The 22,225-nt window shown below is 34.1% G+C and overlaps 1 protein-coding gene across 3 annotated transcripts in view; it reads right to left on the bottom strand.

Moving 5' to 3' along the window:
- Positions 1 to 305: 305 nt before the first annotated feature.
- LOC118742331 (putative uncharacterized protein DDB_G0286901) overlaps positions 306 to 22,225 on the bottom strand; it is a 91,091-nt gene continuing 69,171 nt past the window's right edge. For all 3 annotated transcript variants that reach the window (XM_036474322.1, XM_036474323.1, XM_036474321.1), the window contains exons 3-6: positions 12,557 to 12,660; positions 11,834 to 12,404; positions 659 to 990; positions 306 to 541 (exon numbers count right to left, since the gene is read on the bottom strand). In XM_036474322.1, coding sequence (XP_036330215.1) covers positions 449 to 541; positions 659 to 990; positions 11,834 to 12,404; positions 12,557 to 12,660 — 1,100 coding nt within the window. In that variant the 3' untranslated portion in view covers positions 306 to 448. The remainder of the gene's footprint in view (positions 542 to 658; positions 991 to 11,833; positions 12,405 to 12,556; positions 12,661 to 22,225) is intronic.

Below are 22,225 nucleotides of genomic sequence, written 5' to 3'. Positions count from 1 at the left end.
GCTTGTTTTATGTGCTTGTTTTATCTGTTGGTGTAATTGATGCAGTGGCGTCAATGTAAAGTAGTCTATGTACGTACGTTTGTACGTATATAAATATACATATTCTCAGTACACAAATATTTTTCTTAAATCTATGTTTGTATGTGTATTCATACGTTAAAAGTGCATGCAACTAAAAGCTCAAACAGTCAACGACGTAACATAGACGTAGGTTGACGTAGACACGATCTACCTTTTGGGATTCGCGTGTTAACGAAAACTCACCACCGCATGGCGGTGATGTTGCCATTGCTTCTCTCTCTCTCTATCAACAGTAAATTTGATATGCTGCTACGTACGTCAACCTACGTTTACGCTACGTCGTTGACTAACTGCGCTTTAAGCACTAAGGACTTTCATGCACTTCCACAAAATTTCGTTTTGAGAACTATGTTCCAGATACGCGAGTTTAGAGGATGTTACATGCGGAACCGTGCATCACTTCGCTGATAAACATTGGTGTGCCCGCACCCAGTCCACCATCCGTTTTCTGATGATCATTCTGTGCGAATACAAAAACGGAAAAAAGTAATGTAAATATTTTGAAGCACAGCCTTATATGAGATATTGCGCGCCAAGCGACGATAGGTATGTATAAATACAGATGACTCAAACTTACATCGTCAAATTCGCAATCGAAATAATGACCCTGACATTCCATGCACCGACACGCGTCTGACATCTTACACGTTATGCCCCACTGCTTCGCTAAATCTTTGTATATTTCCTTTGACGATTTGTTGCTTATTATTTCCGGTGTGATGGACCGTTCCTGGGCCGAATTTTGGTTGCCGTACTCGTAAGATTGTGTCTGCAGTTGTTGTTGATGGCTTTGACTATTTGACATTTGCTGATGTCTGCTCCAACCGTCGTCGCTGTCACTGTTACATCGTTCGCCTTGGTAATCATCTTGCATTTGATTATCACAACTTTCTTGATTGTAATGGTTTTCTATAATTGAAATCTTGTTGAATTTTAATACGAACTAATGTAGTGGTAATGATTGAAGAAAGATCAAAAAGAGCTAGGCCAAATCAACCCATCGCACAGTGGTTCGGCCGGAGGACAAAAGTTTTAAACTTATGCACATTGTCTAACCTCTGATTGATTGACGGGCAATCAGTCAATATTAATGGCACTTCATTACAGTGTAATTTTTTTTTGCGATAAAAAATTGCTTAGATTACTTCCTCACTCTCGAAAATTGATAAAACACATTTTCATTGTGAATCGTAGTTTCAGTGACCCAATACTTCTAACTTTTTATAAAATGGTAAAAATCTCTAGAAACCCCGAAGTAGTCTCGAAAATCCCGAAATATTCCCTAAAATATCGAATATCTCGAAATAGTCTCAAAAATGCCGAATTAGCCCCGAGAACACCGAAATATTTTTGTATGCGGTAGTTAGTGAAGCCAAAGTACTTTGTACTTTTGTACGCGGTGGTGCGTTTGGTGAAACTAACTAAATACTTTTAGACTAAGTATTTAGCGCTGTGAAAATAAGTAATAATTTACTAACCTACTCGGTATTTAGTAACATCCAAAATACTTAAGTAAATAGTACTACAACATAAATGCCTAAATACTTTGCACTTCATTTTTAGTAAAGCAAATTTTGCCCATAACTGGTACCAATAATGCAATCACTTCTATATTGGCAGTAAGCTAACTTCTCAATGTGTAAGCATTCCGAAATCAAAGCGAGACAGTCTAGTACCGTTTTTGTCAATGTATTATGTACTTGAGTGCCGTTTTTGTATATGTGTTGTGTACATGTTTATTTATAAACGTACGTATTCCTTTTCTTTCGTACGTGTTTATTGATATATCTGTACTGTAGTGTTTTCGGACGGTACTAGTTCTTACTCAGTGTTGCCACAGCCGAAAAAAAAATTTAACAAAATCTTTCAAAAAGTTTTACAAATCGCGTTAAAATTAAGCATCTTATTTAACGGGTCTTATAAAACGGAAATTCTTGGAGTTACTGTTTGTTCTTCCTGATAAATTGGTTATAGAAATAAAAAGTAAGCAGGTAAATAAGTAAAGGCTCTCTAAGGCCGAGATTTGTCGTCAAGAATAAGGATTTTATAGTCTAACAGTTACTTAATTTGAAAACTATTACACATTCTTTCAGGCTTTCAACACATACTCCTAACTATACTGCCCTTTCTCTAGTTTTTTGAATGCATGCAAAAAAGGAGTTTGGTGTCATGTTATCCATAATGTGCGTGATCTTGTCACGTAAATGAAGGGACCTATAGTTCTAAGTTGCCACCGAACGGCAAATGGTTTTTATGAGAAGCGATTTCATGGCAGAAGTACACTCGGTGGTTTGAAAGTGCGACGACCGCAGATCGGGAATTGCGTAGAGCAACATTTACTGGAACTTTATATGGGATCTGCATGACAGTGCAATGAATCAAAGAATTTTTGTTTTCATTTTCCTGCTGAACTTTTTTTGTGGTTTGTGGTTCTTGAGGTTATCTAAGATCTACGTTTGTTGCTGTAATTGTCAACACTACAAGTTTTATTGGTTTTCTAGGATCAGACAAGATTATCACTGAAACTCATGGTGTAATAATAAGGTGTTGTCAGTAACTTAACCTCACTTTTTCGGCAGGTCTATTCCGGTCACGCATTTTAAAGTAGTAGAAAAAGTACTAATTATTTACTACTTTTAATCCGTTCGTGCATACTATTTCAAATTAAATGTAGAAAAATGTTTTATTACAGGCTTATAAGCCTGAATATATGTTTGTATCGTAAGCTCCACACAGGTTGCACATATATTGTAACTTTTAAAAAAGTACAGGCCGTAAAATAAGGCAATTTTCTATAAAACTGTAAATGATTTTTTAAATAGATTAGTAATAATAATAATAGATTGGCGCTTACACATATGTTAGTGTTTGGCCGAGCTTCTCCTCGGACTTGCGGCGTGCGCCTTGCTGTTGTCACACAAAGCGGAGCGACCTACAGTTTTACGTCGACTCCGAACGGCGATTGCATTTTCATGAGAAGCTGTTTTTCATGGCAGTAATACACTCGGATGTTTGCCATTGCCTGCCGAGGGACGACCGCTGTTAAGAAAAAACCTTTTTTCTATATTTTTTGCTATGTTTCTTTGACCAGGGCTTGAACCCAGCTGCTGCGGAGTAGAGCGCGCACTGCTTACCACTACGCCACAGCGGCTGACATATAGATTAAAACACATAAATATCCGATAATATAAGCGAAGTCGTAATTTAACCATGCTGCCGCTCTATTCTAGTGTATCAGTAGTCCATTTGGCCCGATATTATGGCAATGCAGCAAAAGATATTTAATATAAAAAAATCGCCTTTCCATTCGATTTTTGTGTACGTCTTTTTTGATTGATAACTACGATATCTTTTATATTTTATATTTTGAGGACAAAAATTATACAAATCCAGCAATTTTAAATATTAATATCGTTCTGAAAACACCAAGTTCTTTAAAAATCACGATAAAATGAAATACTAAAATGGAGTATTTTAAATACAATTTCCCAACTTATAGCATTATAAAAAATTAAGATCGGCAGCACTGAAAATAAGCATGCCGATCTTGTCAAAATTACAACAAACACGTCGCTACTGACAACACCTTGTTATTATTTCACCATGACTGAAACTATGATCGAAAAAATAAAAATCATAAAATAACGATTAAAAATGATCGAAAAAATAAAAATCAAAGAATAACGATTATTTTTGATTGAAAAAATAAAAATCCTAAAATAACAATTAAAAATTATCGAAAAAATAAAAATCCAAGAATAACGATTAATTTTTAATCGAATATTTTTGTTTTATTGGGACATTTGGGTACAATACTTTCACCAACTTCCAGTGACACATTTATCTGCTTTAATTATGGTTTTTTGGTCGTCAGAAGGCATTTCAATTGCCATTTTCGATATATTCTTCTCACTTTTCGATGCAGATCGGGATTTCGCTTTTATTTAAGTTATTAGGGAACTGGTTCCTTTGAGGTCTACCTGCATGAATTCGCGACACAAGCACTCAAAGCTGTTCATTACTGTAAATGGAACCGGTAATAATTTATAGCGCACTCTAACCTAACCTACATAATTGTTTAGAATTGATACAATTTTGAACCGGGGAAACCATTTCAATTTTAATATTACGATCAAAATTAAAGAAATGAAAAAAAAATTGTGTACAAAATCTATGGAAAATCAATTTTCCGGAATTTTCTGTTCAGAAAATTTTTTCAGTTTTCTTTTAGTAGGGACAAACACAGGACAATCTATTCTAGAGCTATGCTCGGTATTACGTAAGCAGCGTAGATCTCTACATACATATATATAGAGATTTAAATTTTTAAATAGTTGACAACCCTCTTCAAAACTATTACTTCTGGTTAAGAGTGCATTTAAATGCCTTTCATTCTCAGAATTTGTTGCAATATTTTATTCGATATATATTTAAGTCACTAAAATTTTAAGCGAATGGAAACCATATTAAAAAGTTTTTCTTTTTACCTCAACCAGGGAAGCTTTCCATCAAAATCGTGTTTGAATCATTCAATTTGACAGAGTATTATGGAAGATTTGCCGCTTTATTGAACGTATACACTGCTTTCAGCTTTTTAAAACCCCCTTTTTTAAGAAATAACTAAATTTGAACCACGTGACTATTTTTCGCATGTACGTAAGCTTCTCCTCTTCAAATTAAGATATCGTTCAGTAAATTTGATTAAATCTTAAATGAGATATCGTTTGGTAACAGAAAAATACCGTTTAGAAATAAGATATACTTAGATTGAAAAATAAAAATCAAAGAATTACGATTATTTTTTATTGAAAAAATAAAAATCATAAAATAACGATTAAAAATGACCGTGGTTTTCATGATAACAATAAATTTCGGTCCCTGAGTATTTACGTTACGAGACAAAAATTGCTTTGGAAGTATTAGTCTGAAAATAGACTAAATGGCAGTTTAGTTAAGTAATTTATTATTAGAGAGTGAAAAATGTATGCGGGAGGTGGGAGCGATAGAGGTATTTCCCACTACTCAAACAGTTTAAGAGTGAAATAATTTCTAACACCGAATCTTATTAAAATACCACCTTTTAATACTTGGGCACAATTTTGAAATGCGTGTGGGTGTAAGAAAGAATTAATTTTTAAGATATTTCAGATTAATACTGTCAAATTGAAACTGAAGCACGCTTACTACATATCTAGGGCTGCCAGATATCTCTGTTGCCAAACCGGGACACTTTAGGGAGGGCCTCTCGCTCCCTTCCCTTTCATTTCGACGTGCGAAAGGATGCAGTGAAATTTTATTTTGATAGACAAAAACAAAAACATAAAAACATGAGATCATGAGATCATTACAACGTACGCCAACAAAACAAAACAACTGATCAAACTAAAGCACAGAGAATTTTTGACAATGCATGAACCTTTTTTATTCTTTATAAAAAAATAGAGTTTATACTAAATATATAAAAAAACATAAAAATAAAATTGTTAAACTTTGTGCTAATCTCGGGAAAATTCAATAAATTTGCATACAAATTTGCAACATTCTAATCAGACTTTTTATCAAAATTTTTAAAATGAAGTTTTGCAGCCCATTAAATTTTAGTTGATTTTTGCTATTGGTATTTACTGAGAGTTTCTTCCATACAAACTATGTTCGATAATTCTTTGTATATGAAGACACTGTCAGCAAAAAAAATAAATGCTAAAAATCAACGAAATTTGCTGGAAACTTCAGACTTGCACTTTATTAATTGGCTCAAAAGCTACATTGTCAAAAATTTTCTAAAAGATCTGATTAGAAATTGTGGTCTGATGAAAAAGCCTCCGAGCCAATAATTACGACACTGTACTTATAAGTACTCTAGGTTTCATGAAAGAAAAAAATTTAAGTACAAGATAACATTAAAATATCAGTCGTATTTTTCTTTGCTGTGAACTTGTTTCAAAACTTCTGTCTTTTCGTTAATATAATTGTAAAACTCTGTGCACGTCATTTTGAACGTATTTAGGTACATACATATGTATACTAATCATCAACTATTGCTCGTGCAAAGTTCAACTATCTCGAAATGTAACTATTTCACAAATTAAACCGGTGCACTGAGAGAAAGAAGTTTAGAATTAAAAAAGCCTGCTAAATTAAAAAATACGCATATGAAAGAGCACCAACCCAACTCGTAATACATTTAAGTATACAAATTTTAGTATTTAGTATAGAAATATTCAATTCAAATACGCCCATATTAAAATGAAGCGATTTGCAATTACCGATTGCTTTTTCATAATTAAGTTAAAAAAACATTTAAATTCCATGCTGGTTGCAATGGGAATTGAACCCTGACCCTCTGGAAATTAGCAAATTTTGGCAAGCATCTTCGCGCACTCAGCTACAGCCAGACATGTAAATGTGCATTTAAATGTTGAGTTGGAATCAACACCACGCGTGCGTGTTATGAAAGTATTATTTTTAATTACGAACATTTTTAAACGATAATCAAATAGAAAATATTCATGTTTACTATGCGTTTTTTCTTTTAGTGTAGTGATTTTTGAACTTTTATTCAAATTTGTGCAATCAAATCAAAAACCGGGACACTAAAACGAAACCCGGGACATTTTACGGTTGGACCGGGACACCGGGACAAATAGTCTAAATCCGGGACATGTCCGGGAAAACCGGAACGTCTGGCAGCCCTATACATATCCCACACCTAGACCTAAAGAGAGCTAACTCAAAATTTATAGAGGGAAATTTAACTGCTTGTTGAATGTACAGATTCAACGCAATCAATACAAAAACAGGTATAACAATAGTTTTTTAGTTAATGTATATAATCATCAAGAAAAAAATATTTTCATTAATTGGATGTAAGTTCTATGAACTGATTCATGCGAAAAAATCGCCCACAATTTTTTTTCAGTTAATCGCACTTTAGATCTAGGTGTGCGATATGTACATATGTATATTTGGAAGCAGATTTTATGGCAAAGTCTCACTGTAGCTGCACGGTTTGTATGACAAGATATGAATAAGTGAGATTCCTTCCTTTTCAAATTTATATGTACACTAGCTTATACCCGCGGGGTTCACCCCATGTTTTTATACAAATATGAAAAATCATTGAATGATGTTATATTTTAGTTAAGTGCCCATTTTGTTTTAGCTCTATATTTTTTAAGCGAGTTAAGGTCTTTAGGCCGTTTAAAACTATGAAATTATAAAATCTCGCCTGCACGTTTGGCATACGAAAGATATCAATCCCTCTAAGCTTACCTTAAAATGTTCCAGGGATACGCCGCGTGAACGTGTAACCTTCTGGGAGGTGCCACGGCGGGTGCTAATACAGTGAAACCCGCTTAAGTACTCCCCCGCTTAAGTACCTAACCCGCTTAAGTAACCAACATCTTTGGACACCGTGAATTTTTTAATATAATCAGAGAAAATCCCTCTCTTAAGTACTTCCCCGCTTATTTACCCAACCCGCCTAAGTACATAAATTTTTCGTGCCCCATTTACAATTTTACTTATAATTTTCCCCTTTAAAGTGCCCTTTTAAAATTCCTTAAAATATTTACGTATTTTCAAATTCAGTAGCAGCGCTACACACCTTCGGTAAAAAAATTCTAAAAAATAAACGGTAACTTTTAGCCACTTGAAACTTTCCCATTATTACACTAAAATTGAATGGGCTATAAAACTGTATACTCAAAAAACATGTCTCAGAAAAAAGTTTGAAATTATGATGATTTTTTTTTTTAAATCTACAAAATCTTAAGCTTAGGTTATATGGTATTAAATGAACATAAGTGGCAAACAACAACTTAGACTTTTTATACAATTTAATTCTCGTAAAAATGATATACCATTGCACTAAATATTTTTTTTATAAAGTTTTTCTTTACTTGTTTATGTGTTTAAATAATGCTACGATTTTGGTTTTAAACTATGTATACTTCATTAAATGTTGTTATTCAAGTATTTATGTAAGTTAACAAGAAGATGTAACTGCATTAGTAATTATGTTCGGTTAAGTACCCCCATCGAGGTACTTAAGCGGGTTCTTTTAAGTACCCAACCCGCCTAAGTACCTCAAAAAGCTGACATTTTTCGTAAGGTACTTAAGCTGGTTTTACTGTATTTCCAACTCAAATTTAGTAACCTGTCTTTAATAAAATATCACTTCTCAGTACTGTAGCTAAATGCCTCAAGAGGTACTATGTAAGCAGCCCGAGAGCTTTAGCTTATATGGCCGAAGCCGGATCCCCCATTTCCATTAAATTAAATTTTTTCTGTCAATACGGCACTTATAAAATAGATCTCCATAACAAATTTAAAATACTTCCAGAGATTTTTTATCCTTCCAGAGATATGTATTAAGAAATTTTTAGTATATATGGGAGGTGATATGCCTAATTTTTGTAATAACTCACATTTTTTCCATGAGAAATTGATAAATACAACTCCATACCAAGTTCCAGTATTCTTCCACAAACACAATCAGACTTAAACAGCATGGCTTACTGGTGTGAAGTAAATCTTATGCCTCTAAATCTTAAGAAATGTAAAGTAATGTGCTTCTCACGAAGAACTGTTCATACCTCTTCTTATACAATAGGTAACCATAACCTGGAGCAGGTATACAATTTTGTGGACCTTGGTATCACAATGGATCCTAAGCTTAATTTTAATCTTCACATTAATATGACAGTCAACAAGGCTAAAGGTGTACTTGCATTTGTGAATTTTGTGAATTTTGTGATCTTTATATCACTAAAACCCTGTTTACAACATTAGTTAGTCTCAATATAACTTTCCGCCTTATACGAGCCGATTAAAATTTATTAATCTTCCTGCACTGGCCAGTCACAGGCAAATGCTTGGTACAATTTTTATAGTTAAATAACTGACAGGCTCAATTTAAAGTCCGCTTCTTCTGGGTGAAGTTAGCCTTAATGTTCCCTCCCGGGTATCAATACACTTTTGTCCCCTATTTCTGAAAGCTTGTAAAACTAATTTTGAGTTGCACGACTCACTCCGTTGCTTATGCCAGGAGCTTTACTCTCATTCCAGCACGTTTGATATATCAGATCCGCTTTTCAGTATTAAGAAAGCGGTACTCTCCTCTCTCAATAAATGAATTATTAACATAAAGACATAAAATCAGCTGATGAATTTAGTTCTGTAGCTGAACAGTTTTATATCTCGACACTTAACAAACTCCTACCTATCGTGACTCGGCGCAAAAATTGAAAATACTGGTTCCGTTCGTCATGCGGACTGCGCCGCTCGTGCGGATGGGCGGGAATGGAGGATGAAAACCGAATGAATATTATTATTATTATCCAGGTGCCAAGTTCCAGTCCTCTGCAATAAACACTAGATATACGCAGCATAAAATAAATCAATTTGCATGGGAGTTTCCACGGCCCCTTGTCCAATAACTCTCCATGAGTATGGGATTGATTTCACATACATACATATATTCATACCAAGCTTGAGTACTGTACCCCAAATATTTGAAGAGATATGCAATATGAAAGTTTCAGTTAGTATGGGAGGTGCCACACCCATTTTTTTCCATGAGTATGAATTTGATTTCACATACATATCTCCATTACTCTCCCACAAACACTTCCAGAGTTATGTATGCATTATGAAAATTCCTATTATTTTCAGTCTAAGACCATCCTTGGGAAATTCGTAGTAAGTGTGCCAAATTTTGCTTGTGATTGTGAAAGCGGTTAAGTAGCCAATTTTTTAATCCATGTGTGCAAAATTTCATTTTCAAACAGGAGGCGATCCTCTTCAAAAATACCTTCGAAAATAAGCTTGCTTAAACTTTTTTTCGTTTGTTACCCGTTTTTTAATAATTGATTGAATTTATTAACTTGATTAAACATTTCTAACAAGTGGCAACTCTTAAAAAAGAAGCATATTTTCCAATCTAGGTCATAAACTATCTGTGTGCAAAATTCCATGCAAATCCCTTCAGTCGTTCCGCGTGATGGAGCTCCAAACATCCAAACACCCTAAAATACAAACATTCACCTTTATAATAATAGTAGGATAGGATGGCAACCCTCTTCAAAAATATCTCCGAAATTAAGCTCTCTTAAACTTTTGTCGTTTAACCCCTGTATTGTAATATTTGATCGAACTTCTCAATTTAATTAAACTTTTTTAGCAGGTGGAAACTCTTAAGAAAAGTAAGTAAGTAAGCAAAATTTTATGCATTTCCGTTCCGTCGTTTCCGCGTATTAATTAAATTAAACTTTTTCAATAGGTGGCAACTCTTAAGAAAAGTAGCCTATTTTCTAATCTAGCTATCTGTGTGCAAAATTTAATGCAAATCAGTTCAGTCACCATAAGTGGACCATAAGCTATCTGCATACAAAATTCCATGAAAATTCGGTCAGTCGTTTCCGCGTGATGGTTTCTCAAACATCCAGACATACCATCATACAAACTTTCACATTTATAATATTAGTAGGATTTCACGATCTGAATAAAGGTGCGATCAAATGTGGCAATACAAGCACTTTTTCTACGCATTTTGCTGTCAATATGCGAAATCGAAAGTCTACATTCCCGTGTAAACAGCCAGAAAGTGCTTTATGCAGATTTGTAGAAATCACTTCCGAAAATAAAAATTGGAAGGTGTAACTGCAACTGAAATTACGCAAATCGCTTTTCAGAAATAAATTGAACTTGCTCTTGCTGCACTAGCAATTTTATTCTCCTGATATGAACAATATAAATATTAAAGCATTATGGGCTCCGCGCATTTAGCTCTAAATGTACATTTATCCATACAAAATTCGTCACCTAAATGCAACTCCATTTTTGCATTAAGAATCTAAATGCTAAAAGCAACCCTGTGATCTTGCAAAATTTCCACGATTCGAACATGGTTTAATGAGAAAAAGTGGCAACATTGCTTTTTCGCGTATACAGTGGCTAGTTGCGTTTCAGTGATCGCCGATCGAGATTTCATTTATTATTTTACATTATTTGGATAAAGAAAAGTTACGCAAATTCAACATCGATGTGATGCTGATAGAAATCTGGATCAATTTGTGATCAACTCGGTTTGTTTTGTTTCCTAATTAAGTGAGGAAATTTTAATTGACAGCACGGACAAATGAATATATACACAAACAAATGTTCGGTTATGGTTAAAACAATTCAAGTTTTTGTATTGAATTTTTGGTTTAAAATAAATTTTTTCCTTTTCAATAGGGTTTTTTGCACATTATCTTCTGCGTGTGAATTGATCGTAATAGGTACGGATCTGAATAAGCGACTAGAACACGGCTGTTTGTCAAAAGCATACGATTTCGAACTCGCGTAAATATACATTTGCTAAACGTGATAGCATGAACGCTCTTCAAAAACATATGTTCGAAAGTGCTAAATGTTACATTTTAAATGCAGCAAAAATGCTGCATTAGATACTTTGTGGTTGTTTTGTGCATTTGAGCATTTTTAAACAATTTTTCAGGTCAGTAATTTTGTTATAAACATAAAAATGTCTGATAACATAGTAGAAAGTGGGCTTGTCTGCATTCACCGTGTAAACATACAAAAAGCTGTATCGGAAAGTTGAATTTTCAGAAATAAAAAAACTGCTTTCGAAAGCCACTTTACATGCAAGGTGTAACTGCTCCTGCAATCTCTTTTGGAAAATCTTGAGTTTGACAAACTTTTGAAAAGGACTTGCACTTGCCACGTCTAACAGCCACTTAAGTTTTACCTCCACTACAATATCCTCTATGGTTGATGAGTGGATCAAAAAAATCATTGCTGTTTATTCCATTATTGGCTTGGCCATTGTTGCTGGTGTTGCATTCATCGGTGCATTCCTCGCTGTAATTACCCGTCTCGCATTGCTCACAATCGCCTCTGTAGTCGTTCTCCATAGAATTTGAGTTGTTCTGTGTTGCTGATGCTGCTATTGGCGCTGCCATCTTCGTTGATATTAGAAGCTCTGTCGAATCAATTGATTCTTTACGATTGTCGTCTTCACACTCGTCGTCGGAGTTGCTAAACTCGTTGTTAAGCTGACTTTGATCTAATGTTTGCGATTGCTCCACAAATTCATTGAAATTGTTGCGTTCGTTTAAAGTTGAATTTTGCTGTCGTTGTAGCATTAATTGCTCGTTGCACATGTAAATCTCTTGGCAATTGGGATCTGTACATTGAATGGTAATATTATCGCTCAAGGAAAGGTGCTCCAGCGATGACAAAAGAATGTTGTTGCTTGAGTTGTTCAAGGAATCCCGACGTCCATTATTTGAACCGTTTTCACGGGTGATTACTTTCAGCTGTTGAAAAAAATAAAGGCTTTATTAATAATTTTTTTTTTTAAGTTGACTAAAAAAAAAATTTTGAAGCCTTAACAGTTTGGGATTTTTTCTTAAAACTTGCGCTTGCTAGCAAAATAACAGTGACTATAATTAAGAGAAGTTTTATCTACCTCTTCTAACATATGATCGTAATTTGACGGTGGTGTTGTTGGAAATATATTCGACTCCGTTGACGATTCGTCATTGCACGTTGTTGTCCTGGGGTCGTTATATTCTGCAAGAACAAGGAAACGACGAAAAGTTGATAAGATGTAGTATATACTTTATATAAAAAACTGTTATTTTCCTGAGTGCAAAAATTAAGAAAAAAAGCATGCGAGACTTAGAAATTTGGTATAAAACCATAAGATACATACTAAGGCTGGGAGTTTTATGCGGATATTCGAATTTTCGAATATCTGAGTAAAAAATCCGACTATGCGAATAGAGCGTTGATATTCGGCTATTCGAATCTAAAAATTAACAATAAAATAGCAATGTAATAGGTGCCTATGCCCGGCTAGTTGATGTCCTCGAAAAGACAAAGACTGACATCACCGCCATCCAAAACATGCGATTAAACGCAAATTCAGTGTTGGACTTGCTGTGGACGAGAGACTCCGTAGCCTAGTACCAGGTTCCAGCATAAAAATATTAAGGAAGTTAAGTAGCTGTCCCCAGATCGGAAAACGAGAAACAAAAGTTGTGTTTGTTTACTCATTTCCAGTAAAATTCAGTAAAAGTTTTCACGAATTTTCTTGTTTTGTTGTTTTCGTACGCAAAACTTGCAAACTAGGAGAAATTGAGACAGCGAAAAATGACGGTTGAAGTTGCAAGTTTTTACTGGATTTTACTTGATAAATTTTGATTTGTAAGAATTTGTCAGTATGAAAAACAGCTGATCGCATATTGCTTCATTAAATTTAAACTAATAAAGGAACTGTTTGTGGGTTTTTATTCCTGAAATTCACAAAATAGCACCATTTAAATATAAAATATATTATTTTATTAGGAATTTGCTGCGAATAAACAACCAATTTATCAGCTGTTCATGAAACTTGCAAATTATTACTGGATTTGCGTTCGCGTACTTTTTTGGAAATTTTTTCTATGAGAGCGAATTCTTAGAAACAAAGTTACTGGAGAGCTGCTGGCAAGTTACTGGATAATTTGTAAACAAACACAACTAAAATCGATCATGTTGTGATAGACGGAAGCAGTGTTGATAATTGCATTTTCCAATTTCGTATGAAAATGTAATTCAAATTGTAATTTGTATCACTAAATTGTAGCAAAATTTGATTCCTATTATTTTTCTAATATGTATTCAGTTATTGTGTAAAACTTGTATTTAATTATTGTTCAAAATAAAGTACAAATAAATAATTGCCAAAAATTTAGAAACACCTATATATATTTACATAAAACTTAACGCACTTGTACATCAGATATTATTGTTTTAAATGCATATGGGAAAATCCAAAAAACAGGTAACCTTTGTGTTATTTAGCTTTATTTTCACTGTTGTAAACTATATTAAATAAAACACATCTTTGAGGTAAAATTTTCGAGTGACGAAAGCTGAACTTGAAACACAAAATTTATGATATCAATTTCGTGACGAAGATTATACGCATTTTTTAACTGCCTTGGAAACGTACGGAAAATCCTTTTTATTCATACGAATCGTTGCAAAAGTTCTGTGTTTTATTTATTGTTTCTAGCAGTAGATGGAATTTCGCAACGTTCCGAATAAATGCAAAAAGATATTCCGTACGTTTCAAAGGCAGTTAAAAATGCGTATAACCTTCGTCACGAAATTTATATCATGATGCATCGATTTGAATACATGATTTAGATTTAGATAATATTTTTAGCAATTTATTTGAGAAAAATAATAGATTATTGCTTGTATTTTCATCGATTTTAAATTTGGTACCCAGAAATAATTGATATCAAATAAAACACCTCTTTGAGGTAAAATTTTCGAGTGACGTAAGCTGAACTGGAAACACAAAATTTATGCAGCCTTATTCTGTATCACGAACGATAGGCAAAATGAACGATTCGTCTGCAGACGACAACCCCTCTGATTGCGATTCTAAACTCTATCGGTCGTCTTCGTCTTGCTTTTCATACATTACGTTGCAATGGTCTCGGTTGCATTTAAAACGGCTAAAATGATGCCGCCGGATAATTTTTGGAGCATTCCTCTGCAGACGAATCGTTCGTGTTGCCTATCGTTCATGATACAGAATAAGGCTGCATAAATTTTGTGTTTCCAGTTCAGCTAACGTCACTCGAAAATTTTACCTCAAAGAGGTGTTTTATTTGATATCAATTATTTCTGGGTACCAAATTGAAAATCGATGAAAATACAAGCAATAATCTATTATTTTTCTCAAATAAATTGCTAAAAATATTATCTTAATCTAAATCATGTATTCAAATCGATGTGTCCATTGAAACCTATAATTTTTCGAATACGGAATAAAGCGAAAAAGAATGGTCATATCCTTTGTTTTCGAAAAAATTACAAATAAAAAAAAAAATTATGAGAAATGATAAAAACTTATCAACTTGGTACCAACTTTGGATACAATAAACAACTGTATTCGTCTGATTGTCTCGTAGTTTCTTTTTGTTAAGATTTCTACCGGGTGTGGGGCGCACACATGTTCTTTTTTAAAAAGTTGTACTTCTATCACGTGTACGGTGTTGCACTCGTGCTATTAAACTAATGCTTTTTTCTCAAGTAGTTTTGCTCAGCGGCAATTTATACATATCGTCGTTTAAAGTACAAAACCGCGTATCAACAAAATGCAAAACCGCGTATCAAGATAACGTAAAACGCATATTTCAAAATGGTTATCTTTTTTATAAAGCAATCGCATTTCTGGCTGGTATATTTCAGGACGAATGGATAAGGATTAAGCCAAGAGTTTGTGTGAGCAAATCCAATTTTTGGCAGCGAATGTTAGCTACGTGGTTTTGCGGAATGCCGATACGCGGTTTTGTACTTTAAAGGACGATATGTATGTAAGTAGTAGCGGCACATTGGGTGAACTAAATGCATTCAATACATACATATTTATGTACAAATGTAGGTAATATTGTATGTGTCTTCCCAGGTAGGTTAAGTGCGGGTGATAAACCCATGTAGCATAGTTACATATTGTGTACATACCTGCAATTAAAATGGTGAAAAAAATATTACAATTTCGGCATGTGACTGAAAAAAACTCTAAAGTACACACAAATTGTGGTTTCCAAGCCATGTACGAAGTGATTAGCACAGCCGCATCCTTCAACTTGTCAAGTCGCGGGAAATTCCCCGATTTGCAAGGAATTTCGGTTTAAGTGGCAATCGGGGAATTGGCAATTTTTTTTCGGGCAACTGGGTATGTTATTTTTTTTTTATCTTAAAGTAACCAAATTAGACGAATATGTTAATTTTTAACCATTTGACATTTTTTCAATTTGAATCGCAATATCTCCTCCACAACAAGAGTTTTCCTAGATATAAGCTGTACACCAGATGAGAGCTAAGGTTTTGGGCTAGATTTGTGGAAACATAGAACAAAATCGACTGACCAGTTTTTGAGAAAAAGCCAGAAATGCATATTTTCAGCATATGACATATTTATATTCCATAAACACAAAAGACAGCGTTAGATAGCTAGTTTTAATACGTTTCTACTGATTTTCACACCAATGGCATGGACTGAGTAGTGCGGCCTCAGTGGTAGTTTAAAAAATTGCCTTTTTTCGAATTTCAGGCAGCAGCCACGCCCACAAAGGCATACGAATCAAAACATCCTGGAACAAAACCTTCTTAGTTTTGTTTTGTACTTCAATTCCTGAAAGTTTGAAAAAAATTAAATGAAGGTACGTACAGACGCCACATACATACCAAAGCATATCGTAGTGGAGACACGAACCAAAACACATTTACCTCTATATCTTTCCAACTAGTAGCCGGAACTTAATTTATGAGGTATCGTTTGAAAGGTATTGTCCTATAGAATAACACTAAATATGTTGGGTGTACCCACATGCCCCCTTAAACCGGCAAAAGCAAAAAAACGTTTTTTGATTCACAACACTTTAGCCTAATTTTTAAGAATCTGGTAAATCGTTTATGAAGCTTGATACATTTTCTGGACGTCCTCTGCAAGACCTTTCCAACGATATCTCAAACATGTCGATTGGACGTCTGGGTAAAAATTTCCAAATCTCGTGTATATATAAGCGAGGTATTTCACATGCTGCTGTGGCTGCTTTCGTCACTCACGCGCATTGCCGTGCGCTGTGATTAAGCTGGTTGCTTTTGGATATAATTCACTGACGTATACTTGAAGCCTCAAAAAAATTTGGATCAATTTGCTGCATAACTTTTGAATTATAGATGTTTGAATAAAAAATAATAATGAAAACAAGTGAATTTCTTATGTAATTTTTAAGAGGAGCAAAATTATTTATGTCATAACTTTTGAAGCACACCATATTTTGATTTGAAATTTAATGGGCATTTAGCACTTATGTGTATACTTCATATGTAGTAGGTAAGAAAGGTGTGCATTAAAAAATGACGAAATGGCAAGTAACTCAAAGTCTGTAACTCCACATTTCACCATTATCAAAATTTTCGGTTTGTTGCGTATAGTTTTTGAAGCTTTTATTCATAAGAACTTTTTAAGTATGTATGTATTGTATTCTACAAGCAATTACGTATAATTTGATACCTTAGCAAGAGGTGTGCTTTCAGAATAAACCAACTGTAAAGATAAAATATTCTTCGATCTTGAGTGTAATTTTTATTCCAAAAATATCTTAAGCGAAGGCGCATTTGGAAAATTTGTCGAAACGAATAAATATTTTTATAACTACTAGTCCAAGGCGAATTTATATAAGGTGGCGTTATTAGCTCAGCTGATTTTGTGTACGTGTTTCGCCGCACGGCTTCTGATATCAAATTGAAAAATTTTGTTTGAATTTCTACACATACTCTTACAGATTTTGACAGTTTATGCCGCCAAAGCAAAAACAAAATACATGTAAATTTTTGTTTTTGTACTCCTGCTATCACCTTATATTAATTCGCCTTGTACTAGTCCTTATAATGTTGCATATATCTGTAAAATGCTTAAAAAAATGTTCTCAGAAGTGTGTAAAAACCCCGATTTAGTACCTTTAATTATGCTCCTTCTCGTAGTCAAAATATTTCGAGCGTGGTATAAAATCAAGTTTTCTTCGACAAAGGTTCAACGGCGTCCCCAGTTTTGCCCGATTGTCTCCACTTTTGGAGATAGCGGTACTTGACACTTTGCTTAAATTTGAACTATTTTATAAAAAAACTCCCTCAGTTTTGAAGATATTTTACTAAAATTTGGCACACACTTGTATTTTAATATTTCCTTCACTATATCATAAAATCATCGAAATCTGTTCACTCTAAAATCTAGCTCCCATACAACTGATTAACTGATTGCCCAGAGATGTTGTTTTGCGTTATAACTCCTCCAATTAAGCAGGTAAAAATGTAGTATAGGTTCACTTTAACATATAGCACGCATACAATGTATTATTCAAAAATAAATTTAGATTTATAGCGCAAAAACACATATCTGAGTAATCAGTTGTATTGGAGCTCTACGTCAAAGTGCACCCATTTCAATAATTTTAAGAATAATTAAGGTAATATTAAAAACCCGTTATGTGCAAAATTTTAGTAAAAGAACTTCGAAACTGAGGGAGTTATTTATAAAATATTTAAAATTTAATAAAATTTTCAAATACCGTTATTTCGAAAACCGGAGCCAATCTGGTAAAACGGGGGATTCCATTGAATTTAGAACGTCCCAATTAAGCGAGTTCAGTTTCAAAATCTTTCCTCAAAATTTGCAACTTGAATAACGTAATTTCAGCCCAGATCATTCTTTTGTTTTCTATTTCATGTTTGTTCCTCGTCTAACTCTTGAAGCACTTGATGAAAATGAATTACACTTATATTAATCGATTTATTAAAAGAATACGAATAAAATGATATACAAATTATAGAGGTGCTCACAGATTTAAAAATTAAATTTTTTTTTGGAGTGTACCTATTTTTTAGATTTGCGTACGGTTAATAAACAGATGAACCACTTCGTTCAACTTCAATACCTCCGCTCATAAAAGCTTCCGCACTTCTTCGATTTTTCGCAGAAGGAAGTGCCACAGCATAGGGATAGAAAGGTCGACTCTGACTTTTTGGGATCGACTTCAGTTACCTCAAGTCAAACAAGAATTGACTTTACTCGATGAATTTTCGACTTTTGTCTTCTCTCTGTCTCTTTGTATTTGATGGTAACATTATTACCCAATTTGTAAGTTTAACATCCTATTACGATAGTGTAAGCCCAATGTTATTATTTTATTTATTAGTACTATCGCAACAATGCCACTTTAATTATGTAATAATCAAATATGGCAATGAAATATTTAAATAAACGGCCTTCAGCAACGACCGCCCAGTACTAAACACAATTTTACAATGGCTCTCAGTTTTATATGGTTCCACTGCTCAAAAATTGATAATGGAAAAAAAGTGAAGTGTAGTTTTTGTGGAAAAGAGTTTCTATTTAATAAAAGCACATCAACTATGCTGATGCATTTGCAACATATTCATAAAATTGATCCTTCTCTTAATAAAGAAAAACAGTCACACAAAAGAGGAAGCGACACTAATAACACTGTGATAACAAATGGTAGGGGTCAGTGATCGGGAAGGGTTCAAACTACCGGGGAAAGTTATATCGGTAAAAAAGAAGTTATACGGCGTTTCGCTGGGTCAAGTCTAGGAATCGAGATATATATATAACTATCATATAGGGGAAATTGTCACCTTTGGTGGTCTTTTTTTGACATAACTCGAGAACCACTAGTCCGATTTTGCTCAAACAAATTTAAAAAAATTAAAAATTACAGTTCCTTTAATCTGTTCATACAACGTTTTTCTATATATATATATAAAATATATATATGTAAAATAGTACGTTGAAAAATTTAGCAATCGTGAAAAATCACCATCTCTATCGAAAACCAGAAATCGAAAAAATGAGCATAGAAGTGCAAAAATTCATGGAATCAATAAATTTATTTTTACTGACTCTTTTTAAAATTTTTTATTAGGTACTTTTGAAAGTTGAGCGCATCTTGAGTTTATAGAACTTTTTATTAAACAAGTAGTTTTTAAGGAAAGAACACAACCGACTTCAATTCTCATATTCAAATTTAGGGGTACCGTTAATTTCTTCATGATCCAATCATCGGATCTCTAAAACAAATTACGGGACGAACCTTGAGGTACTATCTTTCTAATAAAAAAAGGATTATTGAAAACGGTTCACGTGGTCCAAAGTTATGTATTCCGGCGAGATGATAACCTCCATTTTTTTGAAGTCGGTTGAAACCGTTTGAGTTCTGTTAATCTGTAAATAAAGTGCAGTTTAAGAATTTTAAAACGTTTATTTATTTATTACATACTGTACATAAAACTTGCATAAATGTATTTTAAAGAGGGTATTATCTGAAGCAAATTTTCAGTATTTTCCGGTGATATATCTTCAGAAATACAAAACCCCCCCTAAAATATATTCCTGGGTGCGCCCCTGATCGGTTATATCTACTTACTAGCAGACCCGGCGAACTTCGTCCCGCCCAACATTTTTATATATTTTATTAAAACTTTTTGGTCCAACATTTTCACCAACAATTCACGTTTACGATTTTCATTGGCACATTCGCCTGCTAAGATTAAATGCCGCTTTAAATAACCTAATAAATATCCGTGAAGAAGTTCTTGAAATTCTCCAGTTGTGCGGCATTTCATAGCACGGTTATTCGCAAAGCGAAATAAATTATTTTCTCTTCACTCCCTGGTGGCAACAATGACCCGGTTCTATAGTAAATGTCCTAGAAGCTTTACAGTATAGTTGGTGGCACTTTCAAAATGGGTGCGAATCATTGTTCTACAGAAATGCAATATACATATACTTATTTCAGACGAAATACCTTAAAAGTTTGAACGCATAATAATATTGGAAAATCACATCCATTGGGCCAATCGCAACGCAGGAGCGATCGATATACTCAATGGTGCAACAGGTCGATTTAATCTGACCTTCACGTCCCCTTTTCTCACTTGGCTATTTTTAGTAATAGCTCGACTTCAGCACCACTTGGCAGCACGTTTTTGCAATAGTATTGCATACATATTTAAAACATTATCCAAATAGGATCATAAATAAGATTTTTAGTAATAACTCAACTACAGCGCCAACTGTCGGATTAAATTGTGAAACTAAACCATCCAGAGACCCACTCAAACACACAAAAAGTTTCGTAAAAATCCGTACAACCATTTAGGAGGATTTCACTCACCAACACACCTACAAAAGAATTAAAAAATATATTCAAAGACACACCCCCTTTTCAAATAGCCCAAATTTTCTCCATGAGTATGGGCTTGATTTTAACTACATACATATCTGAATACTTTCAGAGATATGCAGTATAAAAATTCGATTTATATAGGAGGTGCCACGCCCCTCTTTCCAACAGCTGCCCTCTTTCTTCATGAGTATGCGATTGATTTCGCATATCTCCATACCAAGTTCCAGAACTCTACCATGAACACTTCCAAAGATAGGCAGTATGAAAAATTCGGTTTGTATGGAAGATGCCACGCCCTCTTTTCCAATAGTTCCACTTTTTCCTCAAGAGTTGATTGCGTATATCTCCGTATCAAGTTCCAGAACTATACCATGAACACTTCCAGAGATATGGAATATGAAAAATTTGGTTTGTATGGAAGATGCTACGCCCCCTATCCCAATAGTTCCAATTTTTCTCCAAGAGTATGCGATTTATTTCGTACATCTCCATACCAAGTTCCAGAACTCTACCATGAACACTTCCAGAGATACGTAGTGTGAAAAATTTGGTTTGTATGGGAGATGCCACACCCCTTTTTACAATAGCTTAAATTTTTATCCAAGGGTATGCGATTGATTTTGTATATCTCCATACCAAGTTCCAGAACTCTACCATGCACACTTTCAGAGATATGTAGCATGAGAAATTCGGTTTGTATGTGAAGTGCCACGCCCACTTTACATATAGATTTTTGTTTAGCCTAAAACCATCCTTGGGACACGTGCGGCAGGTGGCAGTTTCAAAAAAATCGGTTTAGCCGCTCTCGTGCCTTGCGAAAACTAAAAAACGGCTTTCAAAATATATATTAGCTGAGATATATTATATATTATAATTATATTTTGACAGTATCCGTTGTTTCTGATTGGCGCAAAAAAATCTTGCCAAGTGACGAATACGCCCCTTGATATGGTCGTTGCTCAAAGCTATTTATATTCGAAATTGCATTAAAATCAATTGCGGAATCTATAAGCTTATCCAGATAAAAAGCTACCTAAGTACCGAATTTTAAGAAAATCGGACCATAAATATGATTTCTTCGAATAGATCGGTCCCTGGTCCACTTCTCGGAAAAAATGGATCATATATGCTAAAAAGCTACCTAAGTACCGACTTTTAAGCAAATCGGACCATAATAAGATTGTTTCGAACAGATTGGTCCCTGGTCCACTTCTCGGAAAAAATGGATCATATATGGGTGTTTCCAGCGGAAGGTCCACCACGACAAAAAAAATAAAAGTTTTATATCTAACGTATTTACGGGCCGATTTGTATGCTTTTTCAAATATATACTGGCTATGTAGTAGAATCATGTTTGCATAAAA

The sequence above is a fragment of the Rhagoletis pomonella genome, unplaced genomic scaffold, assembly GCF_013731165.1.
Source record: "Rhagoletis pomonella isolate Grant_MI unplaced genomic scaffold, Rhpom_1.0 Rhpom_scaffold_00007, whole genome shotgun sequence".
Classification (NCBI taxonomy): domain Eukaryota; kingdom Metazoa; phylum Arthropoda; class Insecta; order Diptera; family Tephritidae; genus Rhagoletis; species Rhagoletis pomonella.
The sequence above is the reverse complement of the archived record's forward strand: the minus strand, read 5'-3'. Positions and strand labels throughout refer to the sequence as shown.